The sequence below is a fragment of the Ricinus communis genome, chromosome 2 (genome assembly GCF_019578655.1).
Source record: "Ricinus communis isolate WT05 ecotype wild-type chromosome 2, ASM1957865v1, whole genome shotgun sequence".
In the NCBI taxonomy this organism is placed as follows: Eukaryota; Viridiplantae; Streptophyta; class Magnoliopsida; order Malpighiales; family Euphorbiaceae; genus Ricinus; species Ricinus communis.
Genome location: NC_063257.1, coordinates 5669469 through 5692340, shown reverse-complemented (window position 1 = coordinate 5692340; position 22872 = coordinate 5669469). Strand labels below are relative to the sequence as shown.

General features: G+C 34.6%; 2 protein-coding genes across 2 annotated transcripts; both read left to right on the top strand.

Annotated features, from left to right (window-relative positions):
* Positions 1–1159: 1159 nt before the first annotated feature.
* LOC8281676 (phospho-2-dehydro-3-deoxyheptonate aldolase 1, chloroplastic) lies at positions 1160–5249 on the top strand. Its single transcript, XM_002513905.4, has 5 exons — positions 1160–1856; positions 1953–2230; positions 3019–3295; positions 3527–3772; positions 4795–5249. The coding sequence occupies exons 1-5, from the start codon at positions 1317–1319 to the stop codon at positions 5059–5061; spliced, it is 1608 nt and encodes a 535-aa protein (XP_002513951.2). The 5' UTR covers positions 1160–1316; the 3' UTR covers positions 5062–5249.
* Positions 5250–13730: 8481 nt separating this feature from the next.
* On the top strand, positions 13731–22357 carry LOC8281677 (F-box protein At1g78280). The gene is made up of 16 exons (XM_002513906.4): positions 13731–14211; positions 14650–14760; positions 14938–14993; positions 15091–15233; positions 15826–16023; positions 16096–16295; positions 17707–17806; positions 17893–18468; positions 18760–18882; positions 19664–19744; positions 19821–20152; positions 20286–20543; positions 20650–20734; positions 20880–21102; positions 21262–21424; positions 21912–22357. Exons 1-16 carry the CDS (start codon positions 14063–14065, stop codon positions 22048–22050), a joined length of 2937 nt encoding a protein of 978 aa, XP_002513952.2. The 5' UTR covers positions 13731–14062; the 3' UTR covers positions 22051–22357.
* The last annotated feature ends 515 nt before the right edge of the window (positions 22358–22872 follow it).

The window sequence follows — 22872 nt, the reverse complement described above, 5'->3', positions numbered from 1 at the left end:
CACATTAACCTATATGGGAATATTCGTTTTTATTCTGGTTCTTTTTGTCATTTACACATGTTTTTGTCTGTCTTGAGTTCACCAGTCAAGATTACATGAACAATATAGGAAGCTTGTAAGAAAACAGCTTAATGCTTTTCTCTTTAGTTCGTTCAATTTAAACTAACAATTACTTTCATTTTCTTATTTTTCATCAAAATCTTTTACTATGTTTAATCATTTTTAAACCGATGTTGTTTTTATTTTATTTATATTAATTAGTTTTTAATAAATGAATATTTATATATTTTAGAAAATTGTATGGTTCATCTATAATAAAATTAATAAATTATTTTATAATAATATGGATGTTTAATCATTTTCCTATAAGAGTAGTGAAAAAAATAAATGGATCAAATTTAAAATTTAGAGATTCGAAATCATTAAAGTTAATATATACAGACAAATAGAATATATATTTTATAAGATTATATTTATTATTAATATATATATATATATATATGTTTACTTAATTTTATTGAGATATTTTTATATTTATTAATATTATATCCATATTTCTTCTAGAAAAATAATCAATCTCTTCTTTATGTATATAAGAAAATTATCATATCAATTTTTTTTTAAAAGAACGACATAACCCTAACGGTGTGTTGATAAATGAGATTTAATAATAATATGTAAATCCATAAAGTAAAAAGGTTTCTAATGCTATATTATAGAGAAAAATAGTATATGCGTTGGTAAATCAAATCTTACCAATTAAAATGTATATGAATTATATTTTTATGTTAGGAGTAAAATGTAGATAAAGAGAGATGTTACATTTGATCAATACTCTTTATACTATTATGTGAAGCTTATATTTAATTTAATTAAAGTCATTAACAAAACCATTCAGCTGTCTCAAACTACGAACCCTACTCACAAACAAAGCTGCTGCCGCCGCCGCTAAAAGAAAAGTGGCGATTAGTAGGTGAAGAAAAGAAAAGGTCCCATAATTTATATTAATCAAACAAAACAAATATGAAACTTGACTTATTCATAAACGAAAACAAATTATACAAATCCAAATATGCCCCTGGTTCTTCAACAACCACCACCACCACCATCACGACTCTCTTACCAGACACAACACACACACCCCCCACCCTGGCCCATTTCATTTCCTAACCCAACAACAACAACACCCGAATATCCTCCCTCTATAAAAAACCTTCTCCTCTCTCTCTCTCTTCCTCTTCAGGGACCTTTGAACAACCTTCAGAATCCCTCTTTTTTAACAACAAGAACAGCAGCATTTCAAAAAATTAATAGAAATGTCTTTCACGAGCACCTCCATTCTTCCTACCAATTCCTTTATTTCTTCTATCAAACCTCACCAACCTTCACCGCCGCCATCTTCCAGATCCATCCTCCATATCTCCGCCGTGCACTCCGCTGAGCCCTCTAAAAACCCAATCGGAAAGCAACAGCAGCAGCAACCTCTAAAAACATCTGCTGCTGCTACTGCTACAACAGCAGCAGCACCGAGTTCCAATGTGGTTTCTGGGAAATGGAGTATTGATAGTTGGAAATCGAAGAAAGCTTTACAACTCCCCGAATATCCGAATAAAGAAGAGCTTGAATCAGTTCTCAAAACGCTTGATGCATTCCCTCCGATTGTTTTCGCTGGTGAGGCTAGAAGCTTAGAGGAAAAGCTCGCTGAAGCCGCAATGGGCAATGCTTTTTTATTACAAGGTGGAGATTGTGCCGAGAGTTTTAAAGAGTTTAATGCTAATAATATTCGTGACACTTTTAGAATCCTTCTCCAAATGGGTGCCGTTTTGATGTTCGGCGGCCAAATGCCTGTTGTAAAGGTGCTGCCTTTTTTATTCTATTATTACTTGTTTCTTACTTGTTCTGATCAATGATTTGAATAAACGTTTTGTGTTTTCTTGGTGTGATTATTATAGGTGGGAAGGATGGCGGGTCAGTTTGCGAAGCCAAGATCAGATCCATTTGAAGAAAAGAATGGAGTGAAGTTACCTAGCTATAGAGGGGACAATGTAAATGGGGATGCTTTTGATGAGAAGTCGAGAATTCCTGACCCACAAAGAATGATTAGAGCTTACTGTCAATCTGCTGCTACTTTGAATCTTCTTAGAGCTTTCGCTACTGGTGGTTATGCTGCTATGCAGAGAGTTACTCAGTGGAATCTTGATTTCACCGAGCATAGTGAGCAAGGAGACAGGTATCATATTACAATTCTATTTTGGCAACTTGAATTGGTTGGCTGAATCTGGTATTAAATACAAGTACCCAGGTAGAGACAAAGTGAAATAATTCAATTTGGACGAATTTCTTTTTCTCTCTCTTTTTTTAAGCGTTCGTGCTATTAGAGTTTTGGTTTGGTTGTGTGCTGTTGACATCAGATGGTAAAATTTACAGACATGATCTGATTGATATTATCATTACTGGAAATTTTCATGTTTATATCTGAAATTTATGTATGACGTGTTCCAAATTTTTGTTTTTGTCTATGACTGGCCTTTCAGAATTTGCATGGTTGGAATCTAATATATCCTTTCCACATGTTTGTCCGTATGCTTTGTTTTGTAACAGTAGTTATGTAGATCCAAATGGGAATCGCCATGATCATTAGACTCTTATTTAGTTCTTAGAACAGTACCCCGTAAATTCATTAATTTTGGTAGTGTTACAGAAAGGTCACGACTGTCAGATTCTTGTAGAGGGCTTCTCTGCCAATTTTTTCTTTTGGGTACCTTCTCAAAAACATTTATAGCTGATTGTATGTAGAACTGGTTTAGAAAAAATTTATACGGGGTGGCTAAAATTCTATCAAAATTTAGCAGAGTTAGGGTGATTGTTTAATGATGATTAAACTTACAAATTTTACTGACCATTAGAGAAATTGAGCCTGACATGAGACCCTATTGTTGCAGATAATTGTATAGCTTGAATGGCTGTGAGCTTAAAATTCATAATGATAATATTTTAAATTTTTTCTTGGTGTGGTAGGTACCGGGAACTTGCTCATCGGGTTGATGAGGCTCTTGGTTTCATGTCTGCTGCTGGTCTTACTGTTGACCATCCAATTATGACGACAACTGAATTTTGGACATCCCATGAGTGCTTGCTTTTGCCATATGAGCAATCACTTACCAGGCTGGATTCAACTTCTGGCCTTTACTATGATTGTTCTGCTCATTTTCTTTGGGCTGGAGAACGTACTAGGCAACTAGATGGTGCTCACGTTGAGTTTTTGAGAGGAGTTGCAAATCCCCTTGGCATTAAGGTTACATTCTTCTCTAATTTATCTGATTCATAAAGTTGACAACTGCTATTTTATTGCTACAAAGATTAGGCTGACCATATGAACCGAATCCTTTATTTTAAAACTATTCATGAAGTAGGTTTGCTGGATTGGTTCTTGGTCAAATTATTTTCTAGTCTGCCTCATTTGTATCTGATGATGATTGCAGTTGGTGCTTATAATATTCTTATACAATTATCCTCTTTGCTTCAGGTGAGTGATAAGATGGATCCAAATGAACTCGTTAAGCTCATTGAGATTCTGAATCCCCAGAACAAACCAGGGAGAATAACAATCATCACAAGAATGGGAGCTGAGAACATGCGAGTGAAACTTCCCCATCTAATCAGGGCAGTCCGCAGGGCTGGTCAAATTGTCACATGGGTCAGTGATCCTATGCATGGAAACACCATTAAGGCTCCTTGTGGTCTGAAAACTCGCCCATTCGACGCCATCAGGGTATGATGCTTGTATTTTTACTTGCCTTGATAGCGTGTTGTATACTTGATAGATTCTTTTTAAGAGGCAGCCTACTTCAAGTAATGAAATAGGAACTAGGAAATAAAAAGAAATTATTAAGTAATGAAAGAAAAATCAAGTAATGGTGGACTAGCATCGGAAACAATGAGAAATGAAAAGTTATTTCTAGCATCCAGCAATATCATATGTGAAATGCTATAAATGATAATATATTTCTGAGTAATAAAGTAATTATAACACTACTCTTCCTTTAATTTATTAATATGTATTCCAAAGTCCAAAAAATGACAAAGTTTTGGTTGATGAACTACGTGTCATAGTGTTGTTACTTATTCCTTACATTATCCTTTTGCTAATTTGGTGGTATCCCAAAGAAGAACCTTTTCTTTGCCATGATATACTTCTTTATCCTGTTTTATTGCCAAATTCTAGATTATCCTTTTGGTACTAAATCAGTGCTTGCGATTAATATAGTTTTTAATTATGTACTAGTAGATGGGCAATCCACAACTGTTGAACAAGTTGCCCTAGCTCAACATTTCCATATGCTCTAGCTTTGAAGATTAGACCGCTTGATTATGTAGGAATTGACAACTCTGAAGGCAATTAAAAGCAAGGCGTGGTAGGTGGGAAAGTGACTACTTTTTTTAAGGGGCCTAAGGGCAGAATAGGCCAATGAGATAACTTAAGCATTTAGTCAGTGGTCATTCAGTGGGTAGGTGGTTATATGTCTTAATCTGCAAGTTGACAAAATCCAATTGCAATATAAGAACACTCACGTCTTAAATGCGATGCTTTCCACTATGATCTAATTCCGGTAATTGTGGACCTTGGTGACTGGCCAGGTACCGAGCAGTGGTTGTGAGGTTCATGTCTTTTTTATGAAATACAAATTTATTGTAGATAAACTTTCTTGTCAAATATTTAACAGTCCGGCTTGAATGTAATTGCCTTCTCAAAATTATCTAATGTGGTTTTATCTTTTATTATATTGGGCACAGGCGGAGGTGAGGGCATTCTTTGATGTGCATGAACAAGAAGGAAGCCACCCGGGAGGAGTTCATCTGGAGATGACTGGGCAGAATGTGACAGAGTGTATCGGTGGATCACGTACGGTGACATTCGATGACTTGAGTTCACGCTACCACACTCACTGCGACCCTAGGCTCAATGCCTCACAATCTCTAGAGCTCGCCTTCATTATTGCAGAGCGCCTTAGAAAGAGGAGGATCAAGTCGCAGCCTCCTATTGCCCCCTTAAGCCTGTAGAAAGAATGGATTGCAAGGCTCACCAATATGTTTCTTCTTTTTTACCCCAAGTCATTAAACCCTGTATTAATACAATACACCTCTTTAATTTTGAGTTAATTTATGTTGTGCTGTATGTGTATACTGGAAGACGATGATGTTTGAGACTTCGCAAAAACGAATGAATAAAGGAAAATCTTAAAGCTGCATCTAAAGATAAATTTTGTGAGTTAGTTGGTTTACGTCTTATGCAATCTCTTTTGAAGTATTGAATCTGAACGCTGCAATCTGGGTTAATTTTTAAGTTAACCCATTCAAGAGTTGAAAATTTTATTGATTTGCTTAAAAAAAAAGGGTTTGGTTAATGGTGACTGTTGGTCAAACTCGTTGAAAGTTTGAACCATGATCCTGAGTCGGAAGCTGCTGGTGCTAGCAAGCTGATATCTCTCTCTCTCTCTATCTCTCTGCCTCTCTATAGACCATTAGAACTGTATGGCTTGCTTGTTAAAACGGGCGGCCTCTATTTTAGCATATACCTTTTTTTTGGCCCAAAAATAGATAGCTCTTCATTAATCAACAAATATCATTACAAACCAAAAGAGTCTTGGAGCCACATTTCCTGGGCCAAGAAGTTTGAGCAAAGAAGCTCATTTACAAGGGCATTTTGGGGCGAACTATGGCCATCCCACTGCAAGATCCAGAAACATGATTAAATTAAAAGAAACAAAAGTAAAGAATTCAGGTAAGTTTTTTTTTTTTTTCTTTTCTAACGAACTTGAGGTAAGTTTTTTAAGTGCCCCAGAATTGTTTCTACAAAAGGGCGCGGTGCATTCATTCCATTTATGCCATACACAATAGCCTTGCAGTCCCCCTCGAACCAGACCGATAATAATCCCAAGCTAGTAGCAGATTGAACAGCCAATCGAAGCCCTGAAGCTTCCAAAAGGGTCGGGTCTTCTATTAGATTAAACCGATGTGCTCATGCAAGGACCGAGTTTTCGCTACTATTACGAGCCACAGATCCAACAACACCAAGTTCTTTAGGCTTACATAACGCAGCATCCCAATTTACTTTGATGAAGGGTTCTTGAGGTGGTTCCCATGTTGGTGTAGGTCTGACTTGCTAGGGTTCAAAAGGATTAAGTGTATGAACTATATCAGAATTTCTGCAAGCTTGAATCTGCTCCCAAAGCTGAAGTGATTGGTATACCACATCCCTAGGTTTCATTGCCTCCCCTCTGAAGATTCAGGCATTTCTTGCTTTCTAGAGCATCCATAGAGTGCAGCACGCCAAGGCTGTGTGCTCCAAGAATGAATACGAGGAAGCTGTTTGTAATTCTTTTACTAGTGATTGCCAAATATCCACCATGTTTGCTCCTTGAACATAATCAGACTAAGTTCAAACTGCTTTTGCAAAACCACATGTGAAGAACAAGTGCTACCTCGTTTTTTTTTTTTTTTTTTTTTTATTATTATCTCCACAGCAACCTGTACACAATTCATTTTGAAGCCTAGCTTTCAATTGAGCATCCTTTGACAACTCTTTAAGAAGCAATCTCCACATGAATACCATGAATTTCCTCGGGATGTTTAAGCTCCAAAAGTGTTTCAACACCCTCCTTTTGTAGTGTTTCCATAACCTCCTTTCTCCTTGGAGCTTTCAACGAGTTGGCGATAGAATGTTCCAGATTTCACATGGTATTTACCATTTTTAGAAAAACCCCAAATCCATATGTCCTTGCTGCCGGAAATGCTGGTGGGCATAGATAAAATGGGTTTGCTGTTTTCCACACAAAAGAAGCTTTGCACCAGAGGTTCAATCAACTGCTGAACCCTTGAAATCAGACATCCAGGCGGCAGTGCAGTTCAAACTTTAAAAAGGAAGGTGGTCGGTATCCACGAGTCATTCCATATCGAGATAGAACTTCCATCCTTGACCAGCTTTCTAGCTCCCTTCTCTAGGACTTTCCCCCCCTCTAACAAACTTTTGCATTCCCAAGATGCCTTATAATGGATATCTACGTCAAAGAAAGAATGGCTGGGAAAATATTTTCCTTTAGAACTTGGGCTAATGACTCTGTTGTGCGATTAGTTTCCATAACCTCCTTTTCTTTAGTTGTTTACTCACCATATCAAATTTCTTGTCCATTTATTTTTGTTATTGCCGGTATATAATTTGACTATTATTTTCTGTAGGTTTTATCTTATTACAGAAGTTGGTCAGTGTGGCATCGTCTGCTGCGGCCCCCAGGTTGCTTGAGCTCTTTGGAGCACCTAGATTGTGCGGAAATAAAATAAAATAAAAATGCGATCGGTGCCAACATGACACAGAGATATAGAAATATGAAACTTTTTAAAAAAATTAAAAAAATTAAAGACGAAACTCTATATATATATATATATATATATATTTTAATAATATTTAAATAAATAATAATTATTAATAAAAAATTAAAATATAATAAATAATTATTCTAGATGTTTTATTGTATTATTGTCTTTACCACTATTAAAAATATATATTAGATACAACTAATATAATTAATATAATACATCATATTGGTATTTAATATATTCTTAAAATGGCATATCAAAAAATAAATACATATATCTTTAGAATTGTCGGCAAATTTTTACAACATCCTTAGAATTGTTAGCAAATATTTAGCACATATATTAACATCTCTAATAACTTTCATCCTAAAATTGAATATGTATCTAATTGTTGCAAATTTAGTTTTGTTAGAGAGCTAATAGAGAGTGTTGCATTTTAGATGGATCAAAGCTATTTAGATAGGTCAAAATAAAAGAACAACTGTTATTTTCTTTCTCCTTTACTATTCATTGTTTCCGACAATATCAGCCTACGACAACGCTGTAGAAGCAAATAAATCAAGACTGGTATTAACTATTTTTAGGACCGAATAAAAGTCTTACTTCAACATAATTGACCAAGTATTACTGTAAATTGTTATCCAAGTGTTATTTGTTTAGAAAAAACAGATATTTCAATTAAAAAATGAAATTATAAATACATTTTTTATACTGTGTTTTAAAAATAAATGACAATCAAAGATAAATATAAAAGAGGTAATACAAATCATAAAATATGAATGCAATAACAAAAACTAATAGAGATTAAGCGCAAATAAAAGAAAAAATATTTAGAAGACAAACTTATAAAAACTTGAGGATTTTAAAAGATGATTCTAACAATGAGCAGAAATTAGGAGGAGCAATAAAAATAAAATAAAAAGTGGACCAAATTTATGAAAAAGTTCAAAAAGTATCCGGTCCCCTATAACCTTTATCAGTAGAACATATGCTCTTTATCATTTGAAGAAAAAGTAGAGAATATATAAATCTTTTTTATTAAAGTGAGAAAATAATATTTTAAAGTATAAGAATAAATCTTATACTAAAATGTTTGCCGTCCCATTTAGTGAAATCGCACACAAACACGTAGGGCTCAGCATTTATCGGTCCAATTCAGTTATCTATAAATCATAAGTACGATACTAAATCTCGGTTCTTTTAAAATTGAAGGTACCAGTATCGTACCAAACATAAATGGATCCGTACCGTATTGTACTAATTTTTACGGTTAAATACAATTCGGTTCGGCGCTATTTTTGGTTTTAAAAAATTTTAAAAATACAACTTTAATCAAATACATTTAGAGAAAATATGATTACCAACCTAAAGAAAGTAGCATGTAAAATTTGAATTAGAATTGCAATCACATTCTTGAACAATCTGTTTTGCAATTCAATCACTCGCAAGTATAATAATTCATTAAATGTTCAAATACAAACCATTAAAATATATGTTACTGCAAGCATAAAATTATTTTACAGATGACAATCATTAAAATAAATAAATTTACAAACTTTATATAGTACTAAAATATAAGTTCAAAATATCACAGGAGCTCCAGAGTTTTTTTATAACTTAATTTTAACCAAAATCAAATTAACATACTATATACACTATACACAAAATTAGCAAAGGAATATGATTACCTCCCTTCAAAATTAGCACTCCATATTTAATTTTGGCATAAGGGACTCACCAATTTCAGAATTTTGAATAATTTCTGCAATAAAAGCAAAAAATTATATCAATAAAACTTAACAGCTTCAACAATAAACCAACATATGTAAGAAGTAAAGAAATGTTACCTCACTCTGTGCTTTCAATCTCATCTAGTGATTCTTCTAGCTGGATAGGTTTATTTGAACTTCTAAGCCAATTTTAACAACAAATGAGGACCTCTGCCATTGTAGAAAGTAAAGAACTTCTATACTGATCTAGAGTTCATTCTCTACTATTAAATGCAGATTTAGAGGCCACTGTTGAAGCTTGGATAGCCAATACATTGGCGTGCAACCTTGGACAAGATAGAATACCTTACTGAATTCACCTTCCGCCATATGCTAAGATATCGAAATCAATGGTGAATTTTTCTGCAAATGCTTCGAAGTACCTATCCAACTTATATTTTTTAGATAAATTCTGCTGGACTTCTTCCTTTAGAAAGAACTTATCAATGTCTTCTTTTGTTTCCGCATCACTTGACCCATTATCATATGCAGATTTCTCTAAGCTTCCTACAACATCACCCATATATAATTGGTCCTCAATTATCTTGTATTCATCCACCATCAACTCTAAAGCCGTTTTTACCTTTTTTTCTAAATTTTATGCCTCACCTTCACTATAATGAATGGTATACTTAGCTTTCAAGTACTTTAATTTGCACCTAGGATCCAAAACAATAGCCATAAACAATATAACATTTATTTTATTTAAAGAACCCCAATATTTGTCAAATTTAGCTCGTATTTCAATGGTTATTCACTTAGCTCACTATCCTTGCTAACTTTAGAAGCATCTAGTTCTTTTAAAATCTTGATCACCTCCAAAAAATAAAGATTTGAAGTAGAGTACAATGTGCCAGATAGTTTACAAGTAACATCATAGAATTTTTTAAGAAACTTTATTAGCACCTTAGCTTTAGTCCAATCTACTTCACTAGGTAAATCATCACCAAAATCAGCCAGAAATTTAGAGTCTATGTTTTCCAACATATTAAAAGTCTTTTGATAGCCCAAAGCACAATCTAACATCAAATAAGTTGAATTCCATCTAGTTAGGCAATCTAACTGTAAAGAAGACTTATTCTTTAAATTTTCTAACTCGCAAGCCTTCTTAAATAGATCCATTCTTTGAGGACTACTTCTAATGTACTTCATAACATCTATAATTTTTTTAATGGAAACTTGAGATATTTGAAGTCCATCTTTCACAATTAATTAAAGAATATGAGCAAAATACCTCATATGAATTGCATCTCCATCCAAAATAAATACATTTTTCTTTAATTGTTGAATAGCAGTGTCATTACTAGATACATTATCAACAGTTATGCACATGACCTTTTTTATACCCCACTCCTCCATACAAGCATCGATTGCATTACTTATATTTATACCCCTATGACTCTTAACAACACAAAAATTTAATATCCTCTTATGCATATTTCAATTAGCATCTATAAAATGAGCAGTCAAACAAAGATAGCTTAAATTTTGCACACTTGTCCAAGTGTCAATGGTCAAAGAGACTTTTTGACATTGTGTTGCAATAATAGCTTTCAATTTTTTCTTCTCTTTAGCAAACAAAGTCAGACAATCCCTCATAATGGTGAATCTAGAAGGAGTTATAAAAAATCAGGTACAACAACTTGAATAAACTCTCTAAACCCTTAACTTTCCACAATTCATCTTTAATTATCATTCGAACTAATGCTTTCTTACAAGCTTCTTGATCAAAACATCAAGCTCCAATATTAGGACTTTCTATATCCATAGACTTTAAGAATGTTAGGGTCTTTTGCGATTTGTCCTTCTTATTTTCTACATCAATCAACTATTGCTTATGAGGAAATTGTTTGCAGGTTACTCGCAAGTGTTTTCTAAGACCTGAAGTTCCCATGGCACTACCACCTCAGTAATCCTTAGCACGCCATAAATACCTAACTCTACTAGTCTCTTTATCATTAGGGTTCTTAATTTTCTCAAAATGCAACCACACAAATGACCTAGTTTTACTAGGAGGGGGAGTTGGTGGGTTAGCGGTGTTAGTACCTTCATTAGTAGTGTCAATATTATGCATTTCTTTTTCTGTTGGTGGTGGACACAAATGTTTACTTGAACAAGCAACGATACTGTTATTGCCAGCAAATGAAACATTATTTTTCGATAGAGGTGAAACTGAAGCTAAGCACAAGCCATCACTGTTTGAAGAAGTAGGATCAATTGTTTTCCTCTTTTTAGTGCTGGATAGTTGGCTAACTCCATGTTTTAAAGTTAAGCTAAAGCAATTGAAACAATTAAAAGTGATAGCCGTGTATCTGTTTAGAGATCACAAAATAAATCTGCAAATTCTTAAATGGACTGGTGGCAAATAGATTTAGTTTTAGCATTTAAAATAATACAATGTAGGTTAAGCAATCATAAAACAAACAAGAGAACTAAATAGATAAAATCATCCTCAATCATAGGGTCTCGACTTTAAATGAGTCATTTACTTAAAGGAGTTACGTCGTCGACTTTAAATTGGACAAGCTTCAAAGAGCCATGACTTTCTAGCTTGACTAGTTTTTCTTATTATGCTTAGTATTTTCGAAAGTCTACTACTACCAAGTACTAAAGCAATTCCGAAAGAACATTGTTTTAAGACTTTTATGGGTTCTTTGATTTAATTCGAATCAAGCTTCAAGCAAAATTTCTTTTATATCTATTTTATTTATGGTCCTTGTTTCACCTCTCAGAATTTTCTTTTGTAGTAAAAGTTACTTTCCTTAATATACAGCCAAAACTATTCAAAACTAAAAATTTACAGCAAGGAAAACTAGTGTATCCACACCTCTATACAAACTAATAGGAAAGAAAACTCAAACGACAATTTTAAAAGGCTCGGATAAATACTAGCAAAGAAAATAGTAAAATAAAGAATTCATACTAACAAAATTTCTTCACTTTACAAGACTTAGCAGAACTATTGAACAATATCAACTACTTGTAAGGCACCAAAAACAATGATGGTGAGCATTTAAAAAATAAAAAATAAAACAACAAAAACAAAAACATTAGAGAATTGTGGTCAAATAAGATTTTTCCATTTATCTCATAAACCAAGGACAACATAATAAGAAGAAAAACAATTATTAGAAGAGTAAAAGAAAAACTTAAAATTCAAAGATTTTATCTAGCCAACAAAAAAAGATCTGAACTTTTTTTAATCTATCCAGCGAAAAATAAAAGTAAAAATTTAAACAAGAAAGAAAAATATCCTGAACTGAGCAACAGCAGCACAAGCCAAATTGATTTTATCCCTTTGCACGAAAGGGAACATGACGAGGTCAAGAATTTTTCCTTAGGATTTTTGTCTTTCTAAATTGAAAATTAAGAGGTGCGATAATTTAGTATTGTAGACTTGTAGTATTTGGTTAGTAAAAGAGGTATTAGGGTTAAGTTAATAAATAGTAAATTATAAATTTAGTATTATAGTAATGTATACTAGTATAAGTATACTATATGATATATTAGTACCACGGAGAAAAGCTAGTTGGATAAACAAGACAAGGATCGCCCGCTCGGCAATGCTACCTTGGGGAGGAGACAAAACACTTTAATAAAACATTAAAACTCATATTAAAAAGCTTTTCCGATATATGAACAAGATTACCATAGAAGAGTTGGTGAACATTGTTTTGACTCATAGCTCTAAGATGACTAGCATGAATGAGCCAGCTTCAACACCACCTAGACTCTTAATCATAGATAGACTTGCATATATATAACTTATAATTTTTTATAGAGCATAAAGTATATTATAATATTATAGTTATTTTGAATATATATATTTTTTATTTGAATAATAATTACTTAAATTATATAAAATGATAAATATAGGATAATTTTTATAGAGTATAAAATATTTTATAATATTATAGTTATTTTTAATAAATATTATTTATATAATATAAATAATTATTAATAAATATATGTAAAAATTTGATTCTACGAATTGGTCCGAATCAGTACAGAACGAATCGGTTTTTACTAAAGAACCGATAACATACCGTAATAGTAAAAAGATTTGGATCAGTTCAGTTCGGTTATAAAAAATTTCAGTTATTTCGATTCTTATATTTTTCGGTACGGTTATTCGATCCAGACAAAAATCACCGAAATCAATGCTCAGCGCTACAAACACATGCATGCTCAGGCATATAATTTAAATATCAAAAAAAAAAAAACACCAAATCTCAGTACTTAAAAAAGTGAAAATAGACTTTCTTTCAAAAAAAAAAAAAAAAAGGTCTGGTTCTTAAAAATGAAAATGGCCGTTTTGCAATAATTAATTTAAATCTTAGGTGATTTTTTCATATTCAAATAATTTGTATTTACAAAAACAATTTCTATCTCCCTCTAATCTGTAATTTTGAACTATTATGAACAAATCTTTTTGAGAAACACTATTATATGCAATTACGATTCAAGAAAGAATTTACTTATAAAATCAAAGTTTATATATACATTAATCCATTTTTTATATGCATTTCATTTCCGAACAAATTAAATATGCTCTAAAATTTTGAAAATATTTCATGAAATTTTCTCTTTGATTGTGAAAGAAAGCAGGAAGAATATAAGCGTAAAATTCTTGTCCTTGTTCTGATTCTTTCTTTGTGTTCTGTAAAAGAACTTTAAGAAAAAGAAAAGAAAAGACAAGGAAATTGAGTTGCACGTGTGGCGTGAATCTGGCGCGCACAAGGTTTACAAGTAACACGGCATGTAGATTTGGAATGCGTCGCGCGCTTTCTCTAACCGGCAAAGTCTCCGCGTTTTCTATATTCTCACAAATCTGAATGCAAAACCTTTATTATTAAGTGCCCAGGCAGATGAACAAATCCAATATTTGTTAAAATTATTATTACTGATCTGTTTAATCAATGGAGAATTGCCAACTCCAGGCTTTTGATGTCAAAGATCGCAGGCCAGAAGCTCTCGGCAACCTCAGAGTCCTTCCTGATGAGCTCATCTGTGCTATTTTGGAGAATCTTACTCCTCGAGATGCTGCGCGTCTCGCTTGCGTCAGCAGGTTTCTCTTCCCCCCCTTTTCCTTTTCTAATGTTTTGGATTTTCACTTCTGTTATTGGATTATATCTACAGTGATTATATTGACCAATTAATTTTTCTAGAATTGGACCTGATTGATCTTGCTTATGAGCCATTTCTTAGAGGAAATGCGCAGTGCCCGAACTTGTGTAATTAACTCTCTGTTTCGTCTAGTCGTTTGTTTGCCTTTCTCGGAAAGTTTACAACTCCAAGAATTCTAATTCAGTAAATTCTTACGTTTGAAAAGCCTGTAATTATGATGGATTCGATGCTTTCAACTTAAAAAGAGCAAGTCATTATGAAAAAAATGAAGTCATGCCCGAAATGACATTGTCTTGCAAGAATTCAATTCAGTCGAACTCTTGCACATGATTTATTCCAAACAATGCCTTAATACTCATCAGCTTTTCCCTTTTCACAGTGTGATGTATGTCTTATGCAATGAAGAGCCACTCTGGATGAGTTTATGTCTTAATAGAGCAAATGGTCCGCTTCAGTACCAAGGCTCCTGGAAGAAAACTGCATTGCATTTGTATGTATTATGGTTCTTGCTTCTAATTTTCTGTTTTTCCTTTTAAAACAATCATTGTCTAGATTCGGAAAAAAACCTCATATTTATTTATTTATTAACGAACTATGTAACTTGCTTTTGTTTATGTCCTGTCACATGTAATATAGAAGATGCTTGTATCTTTGTTTTCGTGTCCAGAGAAAATGTTCCAGATGAATATAAAGAATGCTGCGGAAGACCACGTGTATTTGATGGTAATGCTATTGTGGCACAGTTTTCTTGGTGTTATATGGTGACTGTAACTTCTGGGGTATGCTTATTCAACTCAAGGGCTTCTGTATGTTTATGCAGGTTTCAGCTCCTTGTTCTTGTATAGAAGATTATACAGGTGCCATACCTCACTTGGTGGATTCTCATTTGATACCGGAAATGTAGAAAGAAGAAATGACCTCTCTTTGGAAGAATTCTCCCATCAGTATGATGGGAGAAAACCGGTATAGTGCCAATACCTCAATCTTGTTTTTTGCAGATTAATTGGAGTTTGCAGCATGTTATGCTAACTGTTTAAAGCTTTTTTCTTTGTCCTTTGTCTATCTTTCTGTTCATTTATTGGAAACTGCTTCTTGTACTGATCTCATACATGGGTTTTCCATCTGGACTAGGAGCTCTTAGTCAACTTCTCTCGTTTCATATTTATCTATGTTCATTTGTTTAAATGATTTTTAATTTCTTTTTTTTTTTCCTTTTCCAGACACAGGTAATCTTCATTTAAGTAATTGATTCTTTTGTGTATTTAGTTCACTATCTTTTTTCTAATATGAAAAATGAAATAAAAAATGCCAAAGGATTTTTTTGTAACATGAAATTATGAGATTAATGCATCAGAATTCAGAATTGTGAAGCCTACTGTCTTTTGTTCTTATCATTCTTTCCGCTTCAAAAATCATGGGAAGTTTCCATATGCCGCTCGTCTGTCTGTCAAGTGTGTTTTTTGGTATTTTATATTTTTGCCAGAGTAAGTGAAAACTATTACTAGTATTTTACTCTTTTAGTTCTTGTTCATGTAACGCGCAAACCATGTCACAGGTTTTGCTAGCTGGATTGGCTGATGATTGGCCAGCGAGGAATACATGGACTGTTGACCAGCTGTCAAAGAAATATGGAGATACAGCTTTTAAAATTTCTCAGAGGAGCTCAAGGAAAGTTTCTATGAAATTCAAGGATTATATCTCATACATCAACTGTCAGCATGATGAGGACCCCCTATATATTTTTGATGACAAGGTATTGCTTATGCCTCTGTATGCATGTGTTTCTTTCCATTCATTCTTGCAGCTCAACTTTCTATTCCTGCAGTTTGGTGAAACCGCACCAGGCCTATTGAAAGACTACAGTGTGCCCCATCTATTTGAAGAAGATTACTTTGAGGTCCTAACTAGAGAGCAGCGGCCACCCTTTAGATGGCTTATTATTGGGCCAGAGAGGTCAGGTGCATCTTGGCATGTTGATCCAGCACTCACCAGTGCCTGGAATACTCTGCTATGTGGCCGTAAAAGGTACATCACATGCTTAAAATTGTGAAAATAAGAATGCATATATAAACACTGATTCTTCCCTGTTCAACGAGCTATTGCTACTGTAACTCATTATATGATAAGTGTTATCTGATGGTAATCTAGAGTGGATAGAATTATGTGCGTGTGTGTAGTTTTTTGTTTTTTTGCTGTCTATGTTTTTGCATTACCAATGCTTAAAATTGAAGCCAACTCTTTCTTAGGAGGCAATAACATTATTTTTGCTTTTTCTATATATCCATTATATTAGCTATATTTGATGTGTATTCCATGATGCATTATGTGACTTCTCTCTCTCTTTTCTTTTACCAAAGAAAAGAGTATAACATAAGGCGAAAAGTGATACTGCTGAAACTAGGACTACTTATAAGGCAGGTTGAACCTAATGAAACCTCAGGCTTAGAGCAACCTTTTGGCGTGCTTGATTTATTCATGTGAATTTGAACTTAAGTGTAGTATCTGTTGCTGCACAGCCAGGAACCTTGTTGACCTTATGTAAGATCTGAGGTAGGCTACTTGCATGTATGTGGCATGAAGACAGAATGCAGGCAGTTTGCACAGAGAGAATGTGCCTTGCTAAGGCTATGTTTGTTTTAGGATATGGAAAAGTGGAAGGGTTTGATTTTCGAGAACCCTATAGACTAGGTAATATTTCCCTCCTATTTTTTACTTAACCATAAACTTTTCATAAAGCAAATCCTCCCTACTATGCTTCCTCTTAAACAAACATAGCCTAACTCTAATTTTGTCTTCCTCCATAATCAAACCATCCCGTCTGCTAAAAACACTAAGACCCTGCTTTTAGTTTCGTCTTTAGGTTGCTCATTTCGCAGACGTTCAGGCAGATGATCAGCCATGATGCTTTGGCTGTGTTGGTAAAGAACTCAGCCTTGTCCATTTTTAGGCTAGGCTGATAACCAGACATTTCATTTCTTTTGCAACAAAATGATTCCCAATCTTTTTGTTACCCTTAGTAGAGCTGGGATTTGACTCGTCTTTTCTGAAATCTTAGGTTTATTGGCTCCACTGGTACATAAAAAGGAACTTTCAGTTTGAATGAGTAAGTTATGCCATCATCGCAGTTCCCATACTCATTTTTTAATTGGTGAACTTATTACCCCCTTCAACCTTAGAACAGCCTCCTTCTATGTTTACGTGTTCATTTGAGCCATGCTTAGGTAGTTATTGTCATTCCTCATTTCCTCTTGATTTTAGTATCATACTTGTTCAGAAAAGTATTGCTATCCTTGAATGTCAGGGCTCAGTTCTGCGCCCATTTTTATTTTCTCGATTTTAGTCATTCTCTTTATATTATAATTCTCTTCTATCATGTGTCTTACCTACTTAATATGGCTCCAAAAGCTGATGCCACGTCTCCCTTTTGTTTGATTAGGTGGGCTTTGTATCCTCCTGGTAGGGTACCTATAGGTGTCACAGTACATGTAAATGACGAAGATGGTGATGTGAATGTCGATACTCCATCCTCACTGCAGGTACTTCTTGAAGACATTCTAGTCCTTGTTGATTCTTCTTGTCCATGTTAAAGCATTTTACAATCAAAATTCCTATGTGTGTTCAGTGGTGGCTAGATTATTATCCACTTCTTGCTGAAGAAGACAAGCCAATAGAGTGTACGCAGCTACCTGGGGAGACTATCTTTGTTCCAAGTGGATGGTGGCATTGTGTGTTGAATCTCGAAACAACTGTTGCTGTTACACAAAACTTTGTGAATTCGAAAAATTTCGAATATGTATGTCTGGACATGGCACCTGGTTATCGTCATAAAGGAGTTTGTCGTGCTGGATTGTTGGCTCTTGATGAAGGAAGCTTGCAGGATGTGGAAAGGAATGTGGTGAATGATAAAGATAGTCAGAGTTACGCAGACCTAACAAGGAAAGAGAAGAGGGTCCGAATTCAAAAACCTAGAGAAGACCCAGAATATGAAATGACAATTGATGGTGACTTTAAAAGTTATGAGTGTTGGAGACATGATTTTGCATACGATATAAAATTCTTAGGCAAGTTCTTGGATGAGGACAGGGACCACTACAATTCCCCATGGAGCCCAGGCAACTCTATTGGACAAAGAGAAATGAGGGGATGGCTGTCCAAGCTTTGGGTCCAAAAACCAGAAATGAGAGAGCTTATATGGAAGGTACTAATATCTCTAAGTAACCTTTTCCTTTGCTTGCAAAATAGGTAGTTCTACCTTTCAAATCAAACTAAGAAGCAATTTTGTTTAGGCAAGCCATAATTACTCTATGAAGCAGGTAGTTCTAGAAATCTAAGATGACCATCTCATTCCTTTTTTTTCTAATTTACCCAAATTAGCAGACATTCTCTGCGTTCCATTTGTCTTTCGGGATCTTTATTTTCATCTGGGGCGAAACACCTTTATGGCAAAAGAAAATTTATTTATTTCTAATTTTTCTCTGAATTGTCTTAGGGAGCATGCCTAGCTCTAAATGCTGGCAAATGGTTGAATTGCCTGGCAGAAATTTGTGCATTCCACAATTTGCCTCCTCCCCAAGATGATGAGAAGCTTCCTGTTGGCACGGGTAGCAATCCAGTAAGTGTGTTAAACCATTTAGTTTTCTTGTTAACTGTTAGTTACTATTAAATATGTTATTTTTCTGTTTTAGTTTCTCTGAAGCTTCCATTATTAAGTCCAAGCTGCCACTTTATAGTTTATATTCAATCTCTCAAATGCTAAAAGCAAGAGTTATTTGAGGTCACAGCATGGAATGATCACCCAAAATAGCTAGCTGGAGTAGCTTTTGATATCATTAGGTCTCACAAATTTATAAAGGATCTTTTGGTTGCACCATTTAATATCGGTTGGGCATGACAACTTTCGCCATTCCAGGCCCAATGCACTTGCCAGGATAGGGCATGTAGAATAGAACAACAATATTTTCACACAGTTGAGTAGAATAGAACAGCCATGCACCACCAGACGGCATGTCGGTTAGGAGATCTTCAGGTTTTATTTGTGAAAGAAGCTGGTCATCTGCAGCAAGTACTAGTAGTTCAACATCATTTGGCTATTCCATTTGTGTATGCTGGTGTTATTTGACTCGAATGTAGTTTCTAGGTTTAGCAACAAGGAAAAATCTAATCATGAAAGAAGCTTCTGCAGCTAGTGGTTTAACTTTTATTTTTAAGGCATGGGGAAATAAAAGTGTTGATTTATTAACATCTATTGACTATGTTGTCACATATTTTATTTGTCCAGAGTTATCGACTCTAGGTTTAGATTTGTAGGCCAAGAATGTGGGTTTAAACAGTACAGTTATGTAGTAATTAGAAGTTCTCTTTGAGCCATTGGTAACTGTCCTATTGTGCAACAGGTATATCTCTTAGCTGACCATGCAGTTAAAATCTTTGTTGAAGGAGGTTTAGAAGCTTCAATGTATGGTTTAGGCACTGAGGTATACTCTTCATACATTCCTGTATTAGAATATTATATCATATATCAAGCACATAATGACATAGCGTTGTTTGCAGCTTGAGTTTTATAGTGTGCTTCATAAGGTGAACTCCCCTCTGAGAAATCATCTTCCTGAAACTTTGGCAAGCGGGATCCTTTATCTCGATAATGGAACTCACAGAATTGTTCCTTGGGATGGCAAAGGAGTGCCTAGCATGATAGAAAATTGTGATTTTATTCCACAGAAATTCAAAAACGATGAGTTCCCTTTCGGCGTGTGGGCTAAGAAACAATACGAATGGAGAACAGCTGGAATGTCAGTAAATGAGCAGACAAATGCAGCTAGGTGCACGCAGATGTGGCCATTTATTGTCACGAAGCGATGCAAAGGAAAAATATTTGCTGAATTGTAAGTAGTAATTAGTATGATAATTTCTTCTTCTGGTCTAAATACAGGACAACTTACAGATTTGCACTGTGCTAGAAGGAGCATTTTTATGTGATCTTGTTGTACCAACTGAATAGATGTCATTTTTTGGCAGAAGAGAGACACTGTCATGGGAGGATGCTCTAAATTTGGCTTCATTTCTGGGAGAGCAATTGTGTAACCTTCATCTTTTACCCTATCCACCTTTTAACAAGTCAAATTTCTCAGAGATTGAACAAGAAATGGGATTTACCTGTGCTAATGGTTCTATGGAGGAGCTTTCCTACAAATCAGACATTCCTGCAGAATGCAATATCTTTATCAGAACTCTATCCAAGAAGAAGAAGGACGTCATAAGCCGCTTGAGAAATTGGTACAACCATGTGTAGCAAAATAAATTTATTACCTTCTAAATGCTAGTGCCAAAACTTTGTCTGATGACTTAGCAACCCTCTGAAGCATTCATTTACATTTTGCAGGGGAGATCCAATTCCAGGAACTCTGATACAGAAAGTTCATGAATATATCCCTGATGATCTTACAAAATTGTTGGAACCATACCAGGTTTTTTCTCCATATCCCACCATCATTTTTTTCCTCATGTTACCATCGTTGATATTATTTCAATCTTTGATAATACATTCATTGGAAAAACATTTTGTAGTAAATGCGCAATTAGTCATTGATAACATGTTTCTCTTGACTTCAGAACCAAAATGGCATGAACTCAATCTGTAAACCTTGCTCCTGGATACACTCAGATGTTATGGATGACAATGTTCACATGGAACCAAATTGGGTTAGCCCTTGCTTGAATGGAAACAGTGCAGATGCTTGTCTGGTGGATAGCGGTTCCAATGGCTACAAAAATGGCAGGGATGATAAATCATGGCGTCCAGGCCACATTATTGATTTTAGCAATCTTTCTATTGGTGAGCACTAATTGAACTCAAAACATCAAGTTTTGAGTATTTGTATTTTATGTCTCTCTGTGTCCTGCATGTTAAAAGTAGCTGATGTCAGCTCATCAAGAGTCTTCACCTACTCAGATATGTATACAGTTGAACAATTCATCTTGATTTCTTCTACAGGTGACCGGATTTATGACCTGATACCTGTGTACTTGGATGTATTTAGGGGTGATACCAGTCTGCTTAAGCAATTTTTAGAAAGTTATAAACTACCTCTGCTGACAGGCAAGCATGAAGCAGTAAAGGGCACTGACAAGTTTGCACGGCTTTCATACCGTGCTATGTAAGTGCATGATTTCTAATGAATTTTTTTATTTGTTTGACTTTTCTTTTTCATTATCCTTTTCGTTTGATGTTAAAATTTCATGTCTGAGATATTAATGCCAACATATATGGCACTGATCATCTAATGTGTGTACCTAAAATTGGTTGAAGAAATATCTGAGTTTAGGTGTCCTACATGTCTGGTATATCTTGTAGGAGATTTGAATTTATCCACCATGATGAGAGCTTCTGTTCTTGAATAATACAATACAAGTTAGATAATTTCATCTAACAGTTAATGTCCATTAGGGCACACTTGAGTAATTTATGGTTGTCTTGGTGATTATCCCTTGATAACAACATGCTGTGGCTGATCTCGAACGTGTTTAGCGCCTTGGGACTTCACATAAACTTGTGAACACCAGAAGTTTTCTCATGTGAGCATGTTTTTCTGTTGCATTTGTTGAGTACGTTTATTCTCAATCGGGTATAATTCATTTGTACAGGTGCTACTGCATCTTGCATGAAGAGAATATCTTGGGGGCCATATTTAGCATATGGAAAGAACTCCGAATGTCACAATCATGGGAGGAGGTCGAGCTGACAGTATGGGGAGAATTAAATAACTATAAGGGCATCGCTTGAGAGGCTGCTCCTGCTCAGCTAACTTGGAGTAACCGGAACTGGATATATTGATGATCTCAAATATTTGCATAAATCACAGGCACGCCATTCACTGGCATCATAAAACATTAAATCGTTATTTACTTTTAAACTCATTTCGTAGCTGTTATAATCGTTGATTTATTTGTACTCTTTTCAAATGATACGTTTCACATGTTCCTCTTAGCTCTTACACACAGAACTTTGAGGCCAGTTGTCTCATTCACAAAAATCTGTGTAATTTTCCCATATATTGGAAACCACAATCAAAGGAACAGCAGTTAGAACAGCAATCGTATTATTATTACTATCATGTACCAGCTACCTATGAATATATAAAGCCAATTGCTTCTAGCAAGAAAGCAATTTATAAAATATATAACGAGACGTTATCCGAAAATGACATGAGCAAAAGCTCTAATTTGTGTTAAGGTCCTATAACATTTGGACATAGTAATTTTGAGCTGGCAAATCCAGAAAATACAAATACAACCGAAATCATTCCTTTCACCCCATTGAACTCAATTAACGTGATAACTTCCATTTATCCTCCTCGAGATGTTTACTGAGAAATCAGGAGAATATTTTGAAGCTCATCACAACCCAACCCGCTGAATTTAGTTTCTACCAAACTACCTTGTACAAAAAGGTAAGCCAATAGTGTTTCAAATGGGCGGCACAACATAGGTGCAATACTTGAATAACAACTACGTTTAACTAACAGTAAGACGAATTTCCTACAGCATTGAGCGCCCAGTGAACAGAAATTCAGTCAACCAAATTTGAAACAAGACTAACCATGGC